Here is a 21,180-nt window from a genome sequence, read left to right as displayed (position 1 = left end):
TTGGAGTAAACGAAGCTCTCAGGCAGTTTACACCTGATTGCAGGTGGGAAGGAGTCCCAGGCTCTGCCCAGGCTACAGCACACTCCCAGAGAGTAAAGGCAGCTCTGGAAATCAGAGCTGTTTGTGTGTCAAAGCACTGGCAGTGCTCGGCAGACACAAACGATGCAGCTTCCCAGAGCTCTTGTTTGGAAGTGAGAGCGAGATCACCTTTAATCTCTTTACGAACCCATACAATGTTTTTCTGTCTAGTAACAGCTTTACCCTTTGGCTCTTGTTCCCAAACATTCTCCCCAGGTAAAAGACACCCACCAGTTTCCACCTCTGCTCCGGGATGGCGCTGATGTCCACAGGATGACGCTCTATGACATTGAGGAAACGCGCCTCGGGGACAGCAATAGCGCAGATTACATGGACCCACCTGGGGAGCAAAGTGAAGACACAGATCAGGGCCTGCCATTATTTGAATGAAATGCTCAGGAGGGCAGTTAACATTTCCCTGCCTCCCTCAGCATTGAGGCACATTTCCAGGGGTTGGCAGCCTTGGCAACGTTCCCAACTGACTGTTAATCAGGGTGGCACAAGGTAAATGTCTCTGGAACAACAGAGATCAACCTTCTTTTGCACTCGATTTTGCACGATACTAAACATTCTCTGAGAAGACTTTTCTCTGAGAAACAACCACATTCAGCAAGAGTTCAGAAGCTCTGCTGTTGAGCAGCCTGGTGCAGTGTAGGGCAGCACAGTCACTCAGGCTCATCCTGCCAAGTCAGCGAGGAGCAGTTCCCTCCAAAACCCCAAAACTTGCTGCTACACTGATCATTAAGACCAAATTCACAAGATAAGGAGATGAGGTGCAGTATGGAAGGAAAATACACTCAAAGCCAGCACTCACCGGCCATCAGTGGTCATCTGGAGAGCTCCTCCCCTGAGATTGCACAGGCAGCATTCCTGTGGGAACACAACTCCTTCAGAACAGGACCCGAAAGCTCTGCCAGGCTGTTTATCCTCCCCAGAAAATGACTGCACCCCACCTGGGATGTCAAAGGCAGCCTGAACCCTCCCACCACTCATCTCTGTGGAAGCAGCTGAGCGATCCCAGCAGTATCCAGTGGGAACTGAGCTGTCTCCAGCCCTTACCGCTGCCCACGCGCCGGCTGAGCACCGCGAGCACGACCAGCTCTCGTTCACCAGGTCTGGGCGTATCCCGTAACAGCCTGGAAGAAACAGAGTCACAGCCTTGTTACAGCAGAGGTTTGCCAACATTTCTTAGTACTGACTTGCTGACTTTTCAGTTCAGAAACATCTTTGAGAGTATTTGAGGAACTGTATTCAACAGGCTTGGATAAAAGTCATAAGGGGGCGCAGAATTTGGGACCAGCAGGTCTAAAACCAAACAAACCAAAACCCCACAAACAGGTACGCCTCACATTTATTTTTCACTTTTCTAAGGACTACAATAGCAAGACTTTGTTTCTTTAGGCAGGAACTGGGCTCCAAGGTGATGCCACCATTGCTGGAGTGCACTCACACATCAAAACAGGTAAGGGCACTGAATTTTGGCAAGGTTGAAGCAGTTATCTTTGCTGTGTGGTGTCACAAGGAAGAAGTCTAGTAATACTGCAAGGAAATTAAATACCTGCATTCCACATGGTTAACAGTATTTAATTTATGGTTATAGGAAGTGTTAAAAACATCCCATTTTACAGAGCATCAATTACTGTAACATGCAAGCACCAAATCCTCCTACAGCAACACCAAAATAGTAAAGTGGTATTATGCCCATTATAAAGACAAGGAAATAAGAACAAAAAAGTCCTTACAATTCTATAAAAGGCACTGAGGTTTGTCACTGAAAACAATGGGGAAAAGACACAGAAATAGTTTTGGAAAAGTAGATCTATGTGATTCCTGCAAGCTTGTAAAGTGAGTGGAAAATTAAAGATAAGCATCTCAACTAACACACAGCTCATTCCATCCAGCCTCTATCCTTCCTAATAAAATCCCATCCAGCCTTCACCTATCCTAACAAACTGAACAGAAAATTTCAGCTGGGAACAACAATCTCAGATTACTGAATCAAACTTAAAAGAAGACATTCAGAAAGCACTGGGATTGCCACCACAGCCTGATTTATAAATATCATCCACTTAACCAGATAAACAGCATGTCAAAAAAAGTCAATACTATGGATCTGCAGCTGCTCTCCACATCTGAGGTCTCTTTTCATCATATGGCAAATCAGGGAAGCAGATTCCACCCAGGCCTAGAACAGGGACAGGGGTGTTCAGTCCAAAACTGAGCTGAGGGAGAGCCAGACCCTGACCATGGCCTCACGCTGCACCAGGGGAGGTTCAGACTGAAAATCAGGAGAATTTTCTTCATGGAAAGGATTGTAAAGCATTGGGACAGCCTGCCCAGAGCAGTGGTGGAATCACCAATCCTGGAAGTGTTCGAAAAATACATGGACATGGCACCTGGGGACATGGTTAGTGGTGAACAGGGTGGTGGTGCTGGGCTGATGTTTGGACTTGATGGTCTTAGAGGTCTTTTCCAACCTCAATGATTCTGTGATTCTTCGAGGGCAGAACAGTGCCATTTACTGAACCCCAGGCTGCCCCATAAGGATAATCCAAGCAGACCAAGAAAAATATGCTCTTTTTATGGATTTTGTCAGTGCCTCAAAAGCCCAGAAACCTTCACAAACCTTCCTCTCTCTGTAGGGCTTGGCTGCTGGAACCTGGCACAGTTTGAGAGGGCACTTCCCAAGAACACACAGGCTGCCAGCTGGTTTTACAGGCAGCCAAAATACACCTCACCACTGCAATTCTGCAATAAAGGCAAATGGATTCTCTGCAGCAAAGTCAAAGGGATGTCACAGAGCACAAGGAAACAACCAGGCACTAGAGCCTCCATCAGATTTAACACCTGTCCTGTCCTATCCTCAAGGGGAGAGCACAGCCAAAATATAAAACTGAGTTTCTCTAAAAAAAAAAGATGGATTTCAGATCTGAGCCGGCAGATTGACATCATCTTGCCCACATCCCTCTGTCCTTAAATAGAATTTGGCCACAGAAACCATTCTGATAGACTGGACTATGGACAAGATGCAGCATCCCTGAATTGTCAAGGAAGGATGAAATCTTTCTCCTCACACCCACTCTGCATCTCACGGCCTTATTAGCCAGAAATGACCATAATCAGGGATTCAGCACAGAAACAAACGTTGCCTTCCAGTTCCCCAGCCCTGCTGAGCTGCACAGGGACCTGCAGACTCTAAAATTGCAACAACAAAAGTAATTCCAGCTGATGCAAGTCAAATAAGATTCCCCATCTGTCAAGATCAAACAGCTGAACAGTAATTCGTCACAAATGTTAACTGGATGCTGTACAATCTCCACTGAAGGTACACTCCACCAGGATTAATCAGATCTTCTTTTAGACATAACTATCAGGGAAGCAAACAGACATATGTTCCCTTCTGTAATCAAGTGCCATTACTACAAACACTATCACAGACACTAATAAAATATATCTCAAACTACTCCATAATCTCTGCTGCATGCAGGAACAATACAGCCTCCCCCAGCAGACCAATACTGGAACAAAGTAAGTGAGAGAAAAGAGTGCAATAAAGCCTTTGAGTTCTGCCTTATTACAAAAAATGAAAGGTATCAAAAGAAAGAATCTTTTCTGTGAGACAGAGAAGAATCAGCCAACAAAATAAGCAGTAAAAAGAATATTGCTCTGTATTTTTAAGATCAGTGACTGCCAAGATGGACTTGAATACACAGATATGGCTTTGAGAGAAAGGTTCCCTGCCCATGGCAGGGGATGGGGACTGGATGAGCTTTAAGGTCCTTCCAACCCAAACCTTTCTGGGATTCCATGACATACTTGTGCCGAGGAAGATAAAAATGGGAGTGACAGGATGCAAACCTGCCAAGAAGGAATTCAAATACAGCAACACAAACTCCTGAGTTTCTCAGGACTTCCCTTTGGGGAAGGGGGAATCACTCACTAGCGTGAACCTGCAGGCAGCATTTGGCACAGGATATCAAGGGACTGGTTCCATCTTCTCCAATGTAGGAATTTGAAGGGAGGGGCTCGGTGTTTTCTCCACTTGAGGTAAAGCACATCTCTGGGATCAGGGGCTTGGTCTTCTGCCCACACTTGGAAAGGTGCACGAAGGAGGACGGCTCCCCTGCGGAGACTGGGGCGGCTTCCTTACCCACCTGTGAGGACTTGAGAGGAAACCCCATCAATGGAACCACCCCTTCCTGGCCACCGTTTTCACTTTCCACTCTGAGCATTCCCCTTGCAAAAACGTCACCCAACACCTGACACCAGGCAGCCAAAAAACAACCTAAAATCCCAATTCCCACCCCTGCCTTGCTTCTCCCCCTCTTCCTCAGGCGTCAGCTGGGATCTGTAATTTGTTGTGAAAGCTCAAAGAAGCATTAGAATAATGAGCAGCTTTTCCTGTTTTTCTTCTGCAAAAATCTAAATTCCTAAATTGCAGCTGAAAACACCAAGGCAAAATAAAAAGGAAAATATTACTAAAAGCAAGACTTTCCCTCCCCCTCCCCCATTCCTTTGGCATCCTTCCCTACTTTCCTGCAAGAATTTCTCCTGAAGGACATTTCAAGGTTTCTGGCAGCAGACAGAGTTAAAAGCAATGGATAAAACCAGCTCAGCTGCACTCAGTTTCCCTCACAACAGCCAGCAATCAGAACAGATATTTTATTTTCAGTTTGTATAATAAATCAAGAGATTTTATTGAAGGGGGAGGTGGGTTCTGCTTTCCTCAGGAGAAGCTTCCAACACATCTACAAGTATCTAAGGCACGAATTCCTGGTGGGCACACAAAGCCAGATTTGGCTTTATGTGAGAACAAATCAATGCACAACTGCACGAATAACTAATTCATCTGATGAATTTTGCCTTTCTGCTCATAACATCTCCCAAAGCATATTGGTAGTTTCCAAAAAAAGATGATGGATGTGCTTACTCAGTAAATTTTTATTTTGTGGCTTGTTTGCATAAATTCAGCAACTCAGGCCCATAAGGCAACAGGAGCCTGGTGTGACTTTTCTCTGCATGGAACAGTGTTTGCAAAGCTCTTTAAGTGTGATTTCAAAATGAACACTGAGAAAGCCAGAGAAACCAGGAAAGATAACAAAAAAGGCTCCAATCACTGCCAAATCCAAACACATTCCTTTGGTGTGCAAATTTGTATGGGTTTGCCTCTATCAGAAATGTCTGCATCCTGATTTAGCCATCTGAGCAGTGTCAGAGATACTAGGGAAAATCTCTTCAGGGAAGGTGTGGTCAGGCAATGGCACAGGCTGCCCAGAGAACTGGTGGAGTCACCATCCCAAAAAACACGTGGATACAGACTGGGGGACGTGGCTTAGTGGTGAACATGGTGGTGGGGGATTGACAGCTGGACTTGATCCTAGAGCTCTTTTCCAACCTTAATGATTCCCTGCCTCTGTGACGAGGAATTACCTGGTTATAGGGGTAGAAGAGGGTGCAGACAGCACAGTATGGCTCGCTCAGGGCAGCAGCTGCATTGAACTTCCTTTCAGCTGGGAAATTAAATGCTTTATTCTTCCACTGGAAGGAAAGTAAAGATTTCAAAGCCTCTGGATCACTCATATCTTCCTCTCCAGAAAATGGAAATGTTTCTAGAATGAAAAGGAAAAAAAAATCCCAACACAGTGAGCAGTCAGTAAACGCAAAAGAGTTTATGGATAGAAGAGGCAAAAGGAGCAAGGCTGAGTTAAACAGCTCAGGTCTCAACAACACAAGAAGTGCAACAAATAAAAACATTCAACTCCTCCATGGTGTCTCATATGCCTATGCTCCAAATACTTCCTTAAATGGATGGAATCTCCCTTTTGGGGATAGACACACAAGTGGGACAGCAGTGACCTGAAGGAACTGGCCATGAGGAAGGAGAGAATGGAGATTTGCTGCCTTTGTAACTCCCTCCCCTTTCCAGCTGTGGGAACCTCCACCATCTTTTTAATGAAAATTTAATCTGAACTTCAGTAACTTCAAAACACATGATGCCAGTGCAAGGAAATCTGCCTTTTCTGTCTCTATCAGGGAGCTGCATTCTCTGGAAGGTGTGGATGCAGCTGGTGCTGGTGTGGCCAGGCCAGCTCCCAGCTCCCAGCCTGACCCAACCCTCCCAAGGCGCATCCCAGCCCTGCTGTGCACACACAGACCCTGCCTGGGAGACACCCTGGGTTCAGTGCTCTGGTACAGCCACTACACCTCCCATTTGCATTCCCCACCATCCTTCCCTCTGCCAGAGCTCTGCCAGGGACTGCTCCCACTAATTAGTTTGCTAATTCTTTATTTTATAAACCTTTAAAAGGTCCTTGGCATTTCACGATTAAACCACTGCAGAATCCATTTGTGGCAGTCTGGGGGTCCAAGTTTCTTACCCTTCCTTACGAAGGAGTTTTGAGTCACTGTAAGTGTTAAAGAAATTTTCCACACAAGGCTGAGTGTAAATCACTCCCTGCATCACCAATCTGCAAAGTTTCCAAAAGAACAGGGAACTCAAAAACATCTTGGAAGAACATTATCCGCAGAGCTCAGCACATTAAACCAAATTGTTCACTGCTTCACTGTTAATTACTGGAAATAAGCAGTTTATGTTCTGCTCTACAAGTTCAAGTCTCCTCCCCAGTTCTCCCTCCCTTTGAAGATTTTTTGACTCTCGGGTTACCTGAAAGGATAAAAGGAACCTGGAGTAAAACATTAATGGCTGAGTTTACATCTCAGATTTTAAATGTTGCCCATAACATATTTGTCAGACAATGTGGAAATTGTATTGTGTTTAATGAATCCCTTTTTTGAGGTGATGAGTGCTGGCTGTGTGGCTCTGTCACATTTCATATGAGGGCTATTTCCTAAAACGTGTCTTATCTTGTTTATTTTTAAGATGTGAACCAAAAACCATGTTTCTCCAAATTTCAGTCGAGGCACATCAGGTGACAGGCCAGGATTAACGATACCAGTGAAATCAGTGAAACCAGCAGCCTAATCCAGAGTGACAGAGAGAGAGAAAAAAGGGAATGACTGTCGCATGTTATCACCTTCACTCCTCCCAGGATGGATCCAGGGGGACACTTGGCTTTCAGGATGGCTCCCACATTGCAAGCAAATGGAAGAGACAAACAATTTGTCTGGGCTGAATCCTTGTGTAACACGTCCCTTAATTTACATGCTCACTGTTCCTCCTGCAGCCTGCAGATCATCCTTGCACATCACTCCCTGAAAAAGCCTGGAGTGCAGAGAGCTGCCTCTATTCCCTGGTGGGGAGGGAAGAATCTGTTTGATCAGATTTTGCCCAGCAGAGCTGTAAATCAGTCCCCAAGAAATGCCAGCTTAAAGAAGAGCTGCTCCTGCTCCACCAGCCAAGTCCCCAAACACCATCCAACAAGTCAAAGCAGTGAGAAGAATCTGCCTAATGAGTATCCCCCAGCACAGAGCTGGTTCCAAGGTCTCACACCAAAACAAGATAACAAGTCTCAGCCGCCTCTCCGTGCTTCACTCCACGTTACACACTTGGAAGGCATCAAATGCATCCTCCTTGGTGAGGAAAGGGAGCTCTGTGTGTACAGGAGAAGCCCTTCCTGCAGGAGGCTGCTCTAAAATCTATGGATATGTTCCCGAAGGAAAGTGAACAGGAAAGATGTTGTCCTTTGGAATGAGGAGTTGTGAGTAGGGACTGCCAGCTACACCCATGTCCCTGCCCCAGCACACAAAAGCTCCTTACTGGGGGCTTGTCCATATTCTGAGTAATCTATAACGTGGGAAAGGCCTCAAAGTGGGAAATTACACACAAAACAGAGTGAAAGGTAAGAATCTTTTCTTTCCCCTTGGTCCAGACTGCCAGGGTATTCACAGGGACTGGAATGTGGGAAAAGAAGAATCAGTGATGTACAGTTAAACACTGAAAAACATTTTAATTTTCATTTCTGCATCTGCCAAGAAAAGTTGGACCCCAACACTGACATGAATTAGGAGCCAGCCAAAAGGTTAGAATTGACTTTCCCCACACACATGAGAGCAGACCTGACCTCCACTGCCTCCAAGGGGAACAAACCTCATCCCACTGCAATATCCAAGACAGAGCTTTGCCTTTAAGATTTTATTTTCTGCAAACTCTTTTTTCCCTTTGCCCAAAATGCTGCCTCATTCTGCAGCCAGCAAAATATTTTTCTTGAGTGAAAAAAGGGTGGGAGGTGAGAAGCGACACCTCCCACAGAGGAGTTTTGTTTCCAGCTGGGTTATCAAAATGGGAACACGCTGCATTTCCTACCAGCTAAGTGTAACACACTGAGTTTCAGGCCACCCAGTTTTGTCACAGGCTTCAGCAATTCCTTGGGTCAGACGGGACATCCACACATCCCTGGTGCTGCTCACTCACCCTCGTCACTCGAGGTCTCCTGTTTGACCACGGACAGCGGCGAGCGGGTCGGGGGTTTGCCCAGCGGGTGCCGGCGGCTCTTCTTGATCTCCATCTTCATCTTGGAGAAGGCAGAAGCAGCCTGGAAGGAAGCACAACAAGCTGGATGGGCACCCCAAAGAAGGGAACAGGACAAGAGAGGCAGAGCCCTTGTCAAGAAGAGTTCTTGGATTCACACAGCAAACTTTTCTCTGACTTTTGGCTGAACCACTAAAGCCTTCTGAGCCAACTCCTGGAGCAAATAAAAGCCAAAACTAACTCTTAAGAAGTTGGGTAAACTACAGAGTTTTCTTCAAATCAGGACAGCCTCAGAACATCTGCAAGCTGCCAGTTCCATCAGCTTGTGAAAAGTCTGCTCAAACACATACACAGCTGGGAACTCCATGGAAATCCCAGACTGGTTTGGGTTGGAAGGGACCCTAAAGCCGATCCAGTTCCAACCCTGCCACAGGCCAGCCTGCCACCCACTAGAGCAGGCTGTGTTCCCATCCAGCCTGGCCACGGAACTGTCCCCACCTCGGCCATGGCAACCTGTGACCCACTGACCTCTGCAGTGACCTCTGCGTGCTCCGCCTCGGCGCTCTCCTCGTCCTTGCCGGGGCTCTCGAGCGGGCCCTGCTCGCGCCAGCCCAGGCCCTTCTGCGTGGCGAACTGCTCGAAGGCCTGCTGGCAGGACATGCGCTCCTTGTCGAACACCACCTTCTTGCTGCGGGGCACCACGTACAGCATGGGGATGATGGGCCGCGGTTTGAACTCGTCCTCCTCGGCCGGCGCCTCCGAGGGCTGCACGACGTTCAGGGGGGCCGGGGGCCGGCCCTGCCCCGCGCCCGGGGCTGTTGGTGGCCCTGGTGGCCCCGGGGGCCGCGCTGCCCCCGGCCCATCCTCGGGCAGCGGCTGCTGGGGGGCCGGGGCGGGCCCCGGGCGCTGCACGGGGGGCTGAGGGGCTGCCAGGGGGTGCTGGGGGAACAGGTGCTTCTTCTTCCTCTCGCCCTTCACCTTGGGCGGCCGCGCCTTGGCCTTGCACTCCCCTGCTGGAGAGAAAGGCGACACTGAGCTCCCACGGCTCCTGGCAGTGCAGCATTTCTCTCCTTTCTAAGAGCCCAGTGCTGGGCTAGCACGTTCCACCACGGAATTACGGGCGCTCTGAAAGCTGCGCCTCAGCACTGACCTAGAGAAGCCACTTCAGAAAGAAAATACTTGTGTCATTTCTACGGACTATTCAATTCCTGACTGGAGCACAAAGGCTGCTAAAAGCAATGTTTCCTGGAGGGAAAATACCTAAATCCCTAAGAAACTGGACAGTGTGCCAAAAAACCTGTAATATGTCACATTAGCCATGACTCTGTGTTTCAAGTTTTCTGTCCTCCAAAGTCAGGGGCACAAAACCATCCACTGGAGTGCAGGAAAGAAACATTTTTGCACCATTAATAAAATATATTTTTTAAACAGTATTTTTTTAATCTTTATGCCTTCCTTTTAGAACCTCTGTTTTTCTGTATATTCATAATGGGCATATTAGCACGGAAATACACAAGTACATGTGTATTGCTGTGCAATATATGAATAAATGTGTATATAAATAAAGACATACATCAGGAGGTGTGCTCAACATTTTTTGCTGATAAGGAGGCACAATCAAAACAGTTTGGAGCCCCCCATTCTGTATCAGTGGTTTGCTGCTCCCTGTACTTGAAAGCACAGCTCTTATCTGGGCATTACCGTGTGTCAATGCACCCAACAGCCCCAGGAAATGAAGAACTGAACAGAGATACCTGAATCATTATTACCCAAAGATTTCTGCTATCAAGTCTTTTAAAAAAATGCTTTTAAAGCATAAATCAGGTACAGCACTGAGCTCAGCTGGATCCTGAGATATCCTTCACTCACGCTCATGTCCTTGTTTCTCCCAGCTCACTGTCATTCAGTTTATCTGCACAGCCCTCATGGATGTGACAACACTTCTTGAGCAGATAAACATCTCAATACTGTCACCAGAGGCAGTACTGGCCTGCAAAAGTCTTCCCCACCTCTCTTCTGTGTAAAGGAATCCACACACTCCCATTTTACAGCAATGACTACAATTCCTGCTCTCCACTGAGGGGGTGTCTCTAGGCTGGGGCAATCAGGGACACCCTGTTCACCCCAATGAAGAATTTTCAGACCCCTCCACTTCAGGCCCACTTCTGGCTACATCAAACCTCACTAGCCCAACCCATGAATGGAAAATCAGAATAACCACCACACATAGAGGTTTCTGCAGGAAGAAGGGTGAATAATCCCACAACAGGATAAAATCCCTGCTGAAAACCCCTAGGGAACACCTTAACCCCAGCATTTCCCAGAAGTCTGATCACTTTATTTACACTAACTTATAAAAATGGGAAGAAGTCCAACTCAAATAATTATAGTTGTACTCGTGTAGGCAGTCCCTCAGATAAACTGGTTTGTTCTATCACAGAGAAAGGAATATTGAATTTCCTTAGAGAAACAAACATATTGAATGAAAGGCAAATTGGATTTCTCCCCAGTTGCACAAAACCAGATCATATTTACTCTCTATACACTCTAAGAATTCTCTCCCCAACAGCACCACAAATGCCATTCACCAGCTTTATTGACTTCTAAAGGGTAATTTGACAGCAGCTGGCACAGAGAACTGTGCTTGAAAGTTTTTGCATTAAGATGAACAAACGAGTTTGCAAGTGAATCTATGGAATCAGAAGCCAGGAAAAAGGGAGGCAAAATTCCAAGAGTCTATCTGGCTATCCTGAACACTTCTAGGAAGGAAAAGGATCTGAAGGCACAAATGCACAGGTAGGTTAAGAGAGGAATGTCTCTCCTGCCCTTCCACTGCAGGAGGATGGCAGGTGTAGAGCTGGGGCACAAGCAGAGCACGAGTGGCAGTGCTGTGCTGCCTGTCCAGGGACAATCTGAAATCCTCAACAGAGCTCAGGAAACCGAGGAGCAGCTGAGGGAGCTGGGAAAGGGGCTCAGCCTGGAGCACAGGAGGCTCAGGGGGGATCTTGTGGCTCTGCACAAGTCCCTGACAGGAGGGGGCAGCCGGGGGGGGTCGGGCTCTGCTCCCAGGGAACAACAGGACAAGGGGGAACGGCCTCAAATTGCACCAGAGGAGCTTCAGGTTGGACATCAGGACAAATTTCTCCCAGGAAAGGGTGGTGAGGCATTGGAAAGGGCTGCCCAGGGAGGTGGTGGAGTCCCCAGCCCTGGAGGTGGCACTCAGGTTTGCAGGGCCCTTCCTGGGCACAGCCCCACAGGGAAGAGCTGCTGACTCACAGGAGGCATTTCTGCTGCTCAGCACACCCAGACGAGGGCAAAGCCTCAACACTCTCCTTCCTAATGTCCCAAGACAACCTGCTAAGGATTCTAAATATATTAATAGCAACATAATAAATTATGAATATAAAGCTGAGTCATAAAAACCAAAAGTAAACACCATAAGGGATCTGGGTCAGAAATCCTGAAAACCTCAAGTTATAAATACTCAGCTTGTCCAAATAACCAACACAAAGCACGAGACCTACTTTGGAACCATGATCACTTTGAAATCTCATTCTTTCTCCTTCTCAAGGTCATGTCTTCTGGTGTAATAGAAAATCAAGACAAAACAAAACCAGGGAAATAAAGAAAGGAAGTGCAGGAGGTGGGGGAGCAGAATTGCCACGAGCAGGGCCATCCAAACAAATGTTGTTTTCTTCTTCAAAATGAAGCCCTAAGACACTGGTGAGAGGAAATGCAGACAGCAGGATGTGGAAAACCAGAGAAGTCATTGGGATTTAATTGCTGTATTGCAGTAGGAAAGCTGAATATTTGCTAACAGCCACACCAAGCTGGAGCTTGCTCCAGTGGCACTTCTGCAGTGGTGCTGAAAATAAGCTCTTCCCTCCTGAGCTAACAGTTAAAGAGCTCTTAAGAAGTAGTGGAAGAGTATGATTTGGAAGCCATTCAGCTAGAACAGAGTTTTTATTATTCCTTGGCCATTCTAATGATCTCAGATCTGTCCTTGTCACTTATCTCTCGTCTCCGAAGAAAAATCAGAATTTTCGGGCCATTTATTATAAGCATCAAGTGTTAAACTTGTACAAGAGCTAAGAGCAGACAATTTAACACACTGCTGATGCTTTCAGGCTTAGGGCAATAGAAATTAAGTACCTGCACTGTGCAACAATGGTTCTCCACTCCTTATTTCCCATGAAAAGAGAAAATACACTGTCTAGCTGAGAGACTCTGAACAAAGCCCTCAATTCTCTTCCCAGAGCTTCCACTGATTTCCTTTAAGATCATTATCGAGGCTCTCTAAGCAGTTTGCAGCATCAGTTTCTCCAAAGGCTAAACAAATAATGGGTAAGTACAATAGATGTAAATTAATTCCCTGTAAGCAGTGCTGGAGAAGCCTCCAAGAGGGAGTGAGTGTGCCACAGACACAAAAAACATTTAACCACACATCTGGGGGGAAAAAAGCAGATTTTTTCCTAGCAAGAACTCCAACCTTTTCTACACAGCCAAGAAAAAGGTGCCACAGAAAGAGCCCCCTGCACAATGGGTGTGTTCAGGCCTTGGGACTGAATGTGCAGAAGGAATCCCAAAGGGTTGGGAGTTGTCATGGCCCGGGTTTATTTTCAGCAAAGGTTTTATATTTCATGCAGAGGAAGCTGAAAAGCTTCCCTGCTCCAGCTAAACTTGACAAAACCCAAGTGGGACTCGTGCAGCAGCTGTGGATCCCACCCAAACTGAGGCTCACTGGATTCAGTCTCTGAAAAATGGGAACAAAGGGAGGGGAAGAGGAAAGATTAATTGCACAAGGCAGTGCACAAATCATTCTTTTTCAGAGCAGGATACAAAAATACACTTATTTGTTTCTCTATGAAATAATTTAAAATATTCCTCACATAATATATATTTTTACAGTCCTGTAATAGTTTGGGCCTATAGAATTCTCAAGCCCTGCCAAAAAAGCTATTTGGATTGAATCCTTAAAGAGAGGGAAAAATCAATTGCTGCTGTGAATGATGACATATTTCAGCGAGCAGAGATTTAATATCAGGGAAAACTCTGCTGATATTTCAACAGAAATAAACAGCAGCAGACAGGTTATTTACAGAGATGTTTTAGAGCTCTCCCCAGCTCTTCACTGGTCTGGCCTCACCTTCTCCCTCCATCCCTTTGCTTCTCTCCTCTTCCTCCAGATCCGGCCCCCTTTTCAGCTCCTCTTTTACTTTCACATCTTCCAAGGCAGTTTCAATAGCCATGACATCCCCAAGAGACTTTTGATCCTCTGTTTTGTGTCTTCTGGGTTGACTTCTTTTTCTGTGAGACCTGAAAGTACAGAAGTGTGATTTGACACAAAAGAACAGCCTTCAAAATAGAAAATCATCACTGACTTAAAAAGCTGAATACAAAACAAAAGGATCTTCTTTGGAGGGAAAACACAAGGTAGCTAAAATAGCTACAGGGCAGACGAGATATCTGAAAGGGAACAGATGAACCTTGCATAACACAACATTTAAGATCCATTCACAGCAGCCATTAATTGTCTGGGTTTCCTGAAGAGCTTTTTCCTACCATTACTAATGTAAGCTCACAAGCTGCAGTTAAAGTGATTTTAATTGTGTTTTCAATCTATTTTGCTTGTATTTCAAAATACAGATGAAAACTTGTTTAAATCTCTCTTTCATCCTCTGCCTCCATTCCATTATTTCTTTTCATTCTGTCCGTGCCTCCCTTTGGCAAACTGCTGGAAGTCTGCAAAACATCATCTTCCAGCTCTGAGACATTACCCAGCACTGCCAGCTCCCCAAAACACACTATAATGAATGCTCAGAGCAAAATCAATAGGCAGTCTATGATTTTTCAGCAGTAAATTCAGAAGGTCCAAGGCCTTGAAGAAATCCAACTAAAAAATATGCATATTAATAAGAACAGACAAATACTAACAAGGCAATAGCAATGCTGTTCATTCTTTTTTAAGTCAATGCCACTAAGGCAAAGATTACAGGAGCCACAATGCAAAGAGAAATGGAAATTCAGAAGTCAGGACAAGATTTTTGGTTGGGAACTGTAGGAAGCCAAGTACCCACACAGACACTCCCCACCGCTCAAGAGGGACAGGCAGGGAACACTGGAAGAACAAGAGCCAGAAACTTGTAAGTCAAGACAAATGCAGTTTAATAGGTGAAGGAAAGAATGAAAAAAGAAAGAAAGAAGCCCAGGAAACCCACTCACCACCTCCCCAGGCAGGGCAATGCCCAGCCAGTCCCCAAAAATGGCACCTCAGAAGCCAACCCCCTCCTTCCTCCTCTCTCCCAGTTTTTATTGCTCCCCATAACATTTTATGGCACAGAATTTCCCCTTGGCCACTTGGGGCCAGCTGGGTCCCCTCCCCACCTCTCGCCCACCCCCAGGGTCCTGCTGGGCCAGAGTGGGACAAGATAAAGCCTTGACACTGTGCAAGCAACAGCCAAAACTTCAGAGCCTTATCAGCACTGGGCAGCCCCAAAACCCAGTAACTCCATCCCAGCCAGCCCCAGCACAGGGTTTTTGCAGAATCTATAAAATTGCTCCTTGAATTTCAGGTTTAAATCTAACAAGTTCTCTTTTTCCAAAAGGATTGATTCAGAAACTTGCAATTTTTACCCCATTTTTAGCGTGTAAGCACTTCTTCTTTGGTTGAAAGCAGCATTTTCCTGATGGCCTCACATCCACCATCGCGTGACAAAGACTAAAACACACTTTACTCATCAGCCCCGAAGTCTAGAAAAGCTGAAAAGCAGCTCCCCATCCTCAGAGCCCAGAAAACTCAACTGCTAATTAGATTTGGAGCACAACAGAGTTAAGAGCCCTTAATCAGCTTTTAAACTGACAAAGAAGGGAGAAAAAAATTCAACCTGAGATGAATGATGAATAGAAAAGCAAGTTGATCCATATGCACGGGGACCTCTAATTGCCAGACTCTGAGCAGATGGTGGCCCTGCAAGAAGAGCTGGTGCCTTCACACCTGCAGGACAGTCATTAGCAGGAACAGGGGCTGAACCCAGAAGGATCAGCTCTGCTCTTCACCCATATTCCAAGAACACACCACCTTCCCTGGGAGGGGAAAGTAGGGTGGGAGGTGAAGATAAAGCTGTAAGACTTTGCCATTGCAGCTGGAACTTTCCGTAGCTGAAGGAGGAGCAGAGTCAAGCACTACAAGCTGGTTTTAGCAAAGTGTGTTTTATTCCTGTGGTGTGGAAATGCCAGGCAAAAATTACAGCACAGAGCTTTATACTCACAGGAGAGAAAAAAGATCTGCTTTGCACTGGTCTTCTCACTCAGGGGTTGTGGGGGAGAGGCAGAAAACTCAGCATTTAAAGAAAGTGCTTCCAGAACTACAGGCTGAATGCTGAGCACTTCCAGAAGTGAAGCTGTTTTGTGTCTGACAGAATTCACACACCAGAAATGGGCTGGTGGGGACTGGACTAAAACAGTCTCTTGCTGAAGCCATAAAGTAAACAAAGTTGGGTTTTTCAAGGTAACCAAGTCTGACTGACCTTAGAGAAGAAATAACACCTCTCTGCAGAGTTTAAAAGCTCCATTTTTCCAAGAGAGCTGACAAAAAAGCACCATTTGTACTCTTTGAAGAACAGAGCACAAAGTGACTTAAATTAAGTAGCTACAACTGTGAAGAGGTTTGGGCAGAGGTGAATCCCATCCCTCCATCCTGCTGAGAAAAGTCAGGCTTCAAGTAAAACGATGTCTTGGAAAGACATAAGCACAGGAGAAAGTACTGCTACAGAGTATTGAACAGCTCCAAAACTGCTTCAGGATAATGCTGGAATAATCCAGGAAACACTGAACAGATAAGCAAAAAAAGTACCTAGATCTTTTGCAATAGGCTCAGGTTGAGAGGGAGGCTTCTCTGCTGGGTAATAGGCTCAGGGAGGGAAAATAATCCTCAGTGTTCATACAGTACCTTACACTGTGCAAACACCAGATACATCAGGAACCCTGACCAGGCACAGGCAGCAAAGAGATTCCCAACTTCAGATGAGGAGGAAACAGCTCCAGGAACCCACTGGGGTTCACTCATTGCCCAGAGAGCACCAAAGGCAACTTCTGGCTCTGAGATTACACTGCTTTTCCTGAAGCTCCCTGCAGCAGGAATAGCTGAAAACATTTTAGGAATACAACATTGCAGGGGTCAGTCTTCTTCCAAACATCATCTTTATGATGTCTTTTGCAGCATAGATTTAGTGGGGCACACACTTCCCCCCTTCAGCATTTGTAAAATAATAATGGACAAATCATTTCATGTAGGAAACACAAGACACAGGACCCCAGTCCAAAGCTCACTGGTAACTGAAACTCCTGGAAGACAAATACCAGTGACAGAGAGACTTTAAGATATTTTAGTTATGCTACTTTGTTCTTTACTATTGCCTAACTAAGTCAGCTATCATCCAATTATCAGGTCTTTAAACTTGGGTAACAGGAATGAGAATGATGGAAAAAAGGAGGATATGGAGGGTAAGGAAGTGCACACGCTTTAAAGTGGGCTTTAAAGCCCCGGGATGGTTCCATTTCCTAAAATCTCATTCTTCAAGCAAGCTTGAGGAGGAAGGGAAGTTCTCCCACCAGCTGCCCATGTCCAAAGCACTACAGTACAACGCACTTTGAGTCAGCAACAGCATTTTTATCAGTGACCAGTTCCCTTTACCCACACGCAGTTACCATCACACATCCCTGCCAGCCCAGCACAGGAACTCAAGAGCGAAAACCAGAAGAGCCACAAGACAGTTGAGGTTCTCCAGTGATGGAAGAGATCACAGAAATCCAAACCAAGATGAAGCCTGAGGAACCTCAAGGCCCAAAGATTTCCCGGAGGCTTTCATGAAAAACTCAGTGACAGAGGAAAAGAGTCCCAGAGTTACTATTTTAAGAAATTTGCCAGGAAAAAGAATGAAGTGATTGAAGTTGCTGAGGGAAGTCACATACCGGTGTTTGTTGTCCTCTTCCTCATCTCCTATCCTATAAAGCAAGATTCCAACAGGAAAAGGTTAGCATGCCAAATTTTAAATTCAAGCATGCTGTAACACAAAAATCACAGACTTGTAGAAAATTAATACAAAGATCAAAGGAAGCACAGAAAGGCATGCATAAAATCCCCTTTGCAACTGATGGGCTTTTTTTAACTCCTGCTTTCTGATCAGTGAAGCTCTAAATGTTCACTATAGACTTTTGTCTTCCAGGATAAGAGATGAGATGTGAGGGGGCACAAGGAGTCCCACTTTGAAAAACATCTGCTTTTATAACATGGAAAGGAAACAGAACCATGAGGGACACATTACTCCAGACAAATTACATGAGGAATTATAAAAAGAACAAATGAAGAAAGGAGTTTGAACTATCTCAAATTAAGAACTGTAGCATTTACAATCTCAGCAATCAAACTCCAGGGCAGGGCTGAGACACAAGCACTTTCTGTCCTTACCTGCGGAGCAGTTTAGCCTTCAGGTCTGCCTTGGTCTCGTTCCAGGCATCGAGCTCTGGGCTGCTCAGAGCCGTGGGTTTCATGTGGTCCAGGACAGCGATGTCCTTTCCCTGCTTCCAGAGGTCGTAGCGCTCGGGCTGCAGCACCCTCACAAACACATCCATGGAGATCTTCACCATGTCCTTGCGGCACGTGCACTGCAAGAGACGCCACACACGTCACACCAGGGACCTTCCCCTTTCTCTGGAGGCAAATTAACTCTCCCCCCAGCTGGCTGAAGAGGGTTTCTGGCAGGGGTCAGTGCTGGGAATGCCTCTGAGGGATGTGTGGCTGTTTCAGCTCTCCATGGAAGCCATTGGCTCTACCTGCTCCTGGAAAACCAGCTGCCGCTCCAACACTCTCCAAGGGTAGTGGAAAACTCTGTTCCCAAGGATTTTGTTCTCCCTCTAAGCCCTCCAACAAACTAAATCTTCCTGGGACTGGCACTGCTCATATCCTGTGCTGCAGACATTAGACACAATTACTCTGCCTGGTCTAGCCCAGGTCAGAGTCTGCCCTCAAGCCACGTTCCCTCCATCAGCCTCTCTCTGGCAGAGTTTTCCAGGCTGAAAAGATATTATTGGTATCACTTCATAACTCAGAAAAGCCTTACAGGAACCAAGGCCTGACCTAGAGCACAGGGCAGTTAAACTTCATAATGACACATCCTGACATGTCACAGCAATCCTGCACAAAAGGGAAGAAATAAAAAACCTGCAATAACCACAACCTGCATCCAAACCATCACGTGGGAGAAATGTGCATTATTCATTTCAGCTGGCATATGCTCATTAGAACTAACCTGGAGTTAGACCCCTGTCGTTGCACAGAGAGTACTCACAGGTGGTTTTCCTTGGATATAACCATTGCTGGGATGAATCAACAGACTGAGTGTAGCAAGGGGATTCTCACCCTGAGCACTGATACCAGTCTCAAAGAGTTATAAACCTAATCAAAAGAAGGCAGAGGGTGGAAAAGGACCCAGGACCCCCCGGTGCCTCTGGGGGCTGCAGCCACAGCTCTCTTGGGGCTTCTGCTCTAAGGTGCAAAGCTTTGCTTGCATGAAATTGCTTTTCAACTCCAAGCTGAGGCTGAGGTAATTGGAGCCACTTTGCAGGACTGGTTTGGGTTTTTTTTTTTCCACCCTTCCTCCACACCTTTTCAAAACTACTCTATCCATTCGTTTGGCAGAAATGCCTGAAACTAAACCAGCTTCTCCCCTTTGTCCCTTCCCCTTACTAAAAGATTTATGGCCATAGTTGAGACTTCACTGAGAGAGGGAGAGAAGAGTCCCTCTGTACAGTTCTGCACTACCCCACATCCTCCAGCTCCTGCTTCCCACTGTGCAGGGACTGGGACTGGTTGGTAACCCGAGTGTGCCGAGTGGGAAGGAGCATTTATGGACAGGCACTTTCAGGAAAACTCCATTTAATGAAAAATGACTGAGGCCAGAAAGGCTGGAAATGCAATTTGGCCACAGCACGGCAGGAACACAGACAGCACCCAGGCTTCCAACTCCAGCCCAGGCAGGAGCTTCCCACAGCACCTCCATCAGTCCTGGTTTAAGGGATTGAGCAGATTTTCCTTAAGAAAGTTTAAAAGCACCCGTGCAGTGCTACAAAGAGGAACACAGAACAGCATCCCCAGGGGATTGACCTCCTCAGAGGCTGAAAAATGGCTTAAAAGGGGAACGCTGTGTTTTGTGATCCTGACCTGGACTCAAGAGGTGCAGCACAGACACATCCAAGCCTTCAAACCCAGCCAGAAAATCCTGAGGCACTCGGGGCCAGAGGTCTCCAGAGCAGTTTCCAACCAGCAGCAGCTCCAGAGTCTCCCCCAGCTGCACCTGCTGGTCAGTCCTGGAGAACCCCCACGCTGAGCTCCGGGAATGCTGCTGGGCTGGGACTCGGCACTGACACCACGGCCTCCATCTCCCACATCCCACAGCCTGAAGTAGCCAAGCTCTTTTCTTTCCACAAATCTACCATGATGTATATTTATATTTCAATTTTAATTTAATTCTATTGCTTTCACACCAGCAAGCATGAATAATTTACAAAGCCTCTTTCCTCTGGGGCTTCTTCCGGACCGTACAGTGATATTTCCTCAGCTGCTGCAGTTGTGTCACAGCCACATTCCCAGCAAGACCAGTTTTTCCATACCCTCCCCTCAGACAGCAGTGAGAGCCTGCTGATGCTTCCAATACAGCTGGAGAAGGGAATGCTCTTGTGTGCGTGAGAGAGCTGGGAGAATGGGGGAGACCAGGAGGAGAATGAGGGTAGAGAAGGGCAAGAAATTGCCTTTGCAATGAATTCCCTGCTCTGCTCCATTACAGCAGGACAAAAGCAGTAAGGTTGTTTCCTGGCAGTGATCTCCAGCCCCACACCTGCCTTCCCCCTTCCACATACACAGAGCTGCATTTCTTTCAAAGTATTTAACTGTGGTCATAAACACATGTATTTCCTAAAAGACATTATGCCTACACCCCCCATCTCTGTCCATCCCCACCCCAATTTCTGCAGGATATATCCTCCCAAATTCCCTCAGATTCCAACACTTTTATATCCCAGTATTATAAACTTTATAGAAAAAAAGAATGAACATGTCAACACCAAAATACCCTCACTGAGGAGAGATATGAAACCTCGTTTCCTTTACGTGAGGCAAAACTGAACCACAAAACTCCATTTTGGGAATTCACAGAGTTCCTATGGATCAATAGCCCTGAGAAGGATTTCAGGGTGACACGATCACCCAAAGCACAAGACTGAATGGCAACACAAACGTTTTGTTGTGTCCAAATGACAAATGTGTCCAAATTTTGTTGTGTCCAAAAGGTGAGAAATTCCAGGAGCTCTGAGATCTTACCCAGCCCTTTCCCCTCTCTCCTCCATCACTCCCAGTCTGGCTGCCAGACCCCACTCCTGGGAACAGCAGGGCTGGCAGAGCCACAGATCAAACAACAGAATAAACAACAGAATTCTCATAACTGGGATCTCCAAGGACCAACTGCAAGTCCTGAAAATGGGAGTGGAAAAAAATCAAACTGAAAATCAACCCAGCTTTAGGGTCAGTTCTTTGCGTTCGGTTACAGGGGAGCTGAGACCCAAAAGATCAACAAGAGAGGAGTTCCATATTCACCAAATCTGTGGAACTTTACTTATTCCAC

The 21,180-nt window shown here is 46.3% G+C and overlaps 1 protein-coding gene across 4 annotated transcripts in view; it reads right to left on the bottom strand.

The window, feature by feature from the left end:
• KDM4B (lysine demethylase 4B) overlaps positions 1-21,180 on the bottom strand; it is a 72,513-nt gene that overhangs the window by 10,886 nt on the left and 40,447 nt on the right. For 2 of the 4 annotated variants that reach the window (XM_039566101.1, XM_039566102.1), the window contains 10 exons: positions 17,973-18,169; positions 17,477-17,509; positions 13,653-13,822; positions 9,035-9,519; positions 8,450-8,570; positions 5,509-5,687; positions 4,019-4,241; positions 1,138-1,214; positions 893-948; positions 310-418 (listed from right to left, as the gene is read on the bottom strand). In XM_039566101.1, coding sequence (XP_039422035.1) covers positions 310-418; positions 893-948; positions 1,138-1,214; positions 4,019-4,241; positions 5,509-5,687; positions 8,450-8,570; positions 9,035-9,519; positions 13,653-13,822; positions 17,477-17,509; positions 17,973-18,169 — 1,650 coding nt within the window. The remainder of the gene's footprint in view (positions 1-309; positions 419-892; positions 949-1,137; positions 1,215-4,018; positions 4,242-5,508; positions 5,688-8,449; positions 8,571-9,034; positions 9,520-13,652; positions 13,823-17,476; positions 17,510-17,972; positions 18,170-21,180) is intronic. The other 2 variants (XM_039566104.1, XM_039566105.1) reach the window with 2 other exon arrangements.

The sequence above is a fragment of the Corvus cornix genome, chromosome 28, assembly GCF_000738735.6.
Source record: "Corvus cornix cornix isolate S_Up_H32 chromosome 28, ASM73873v5, whole genome shotgun sequence".
Classification (NCBI taxonomy): Eukaryota; Metazoa; Chordata; class Aves; order Passeriformes; family Corvidae; genus Corvus; species Corvus cornix.
The sequence above is the reverse complement of the archived record's forward strand: the minus strand, read 5'-3'. Positions and strand labels throughout refer to the sequence as shown.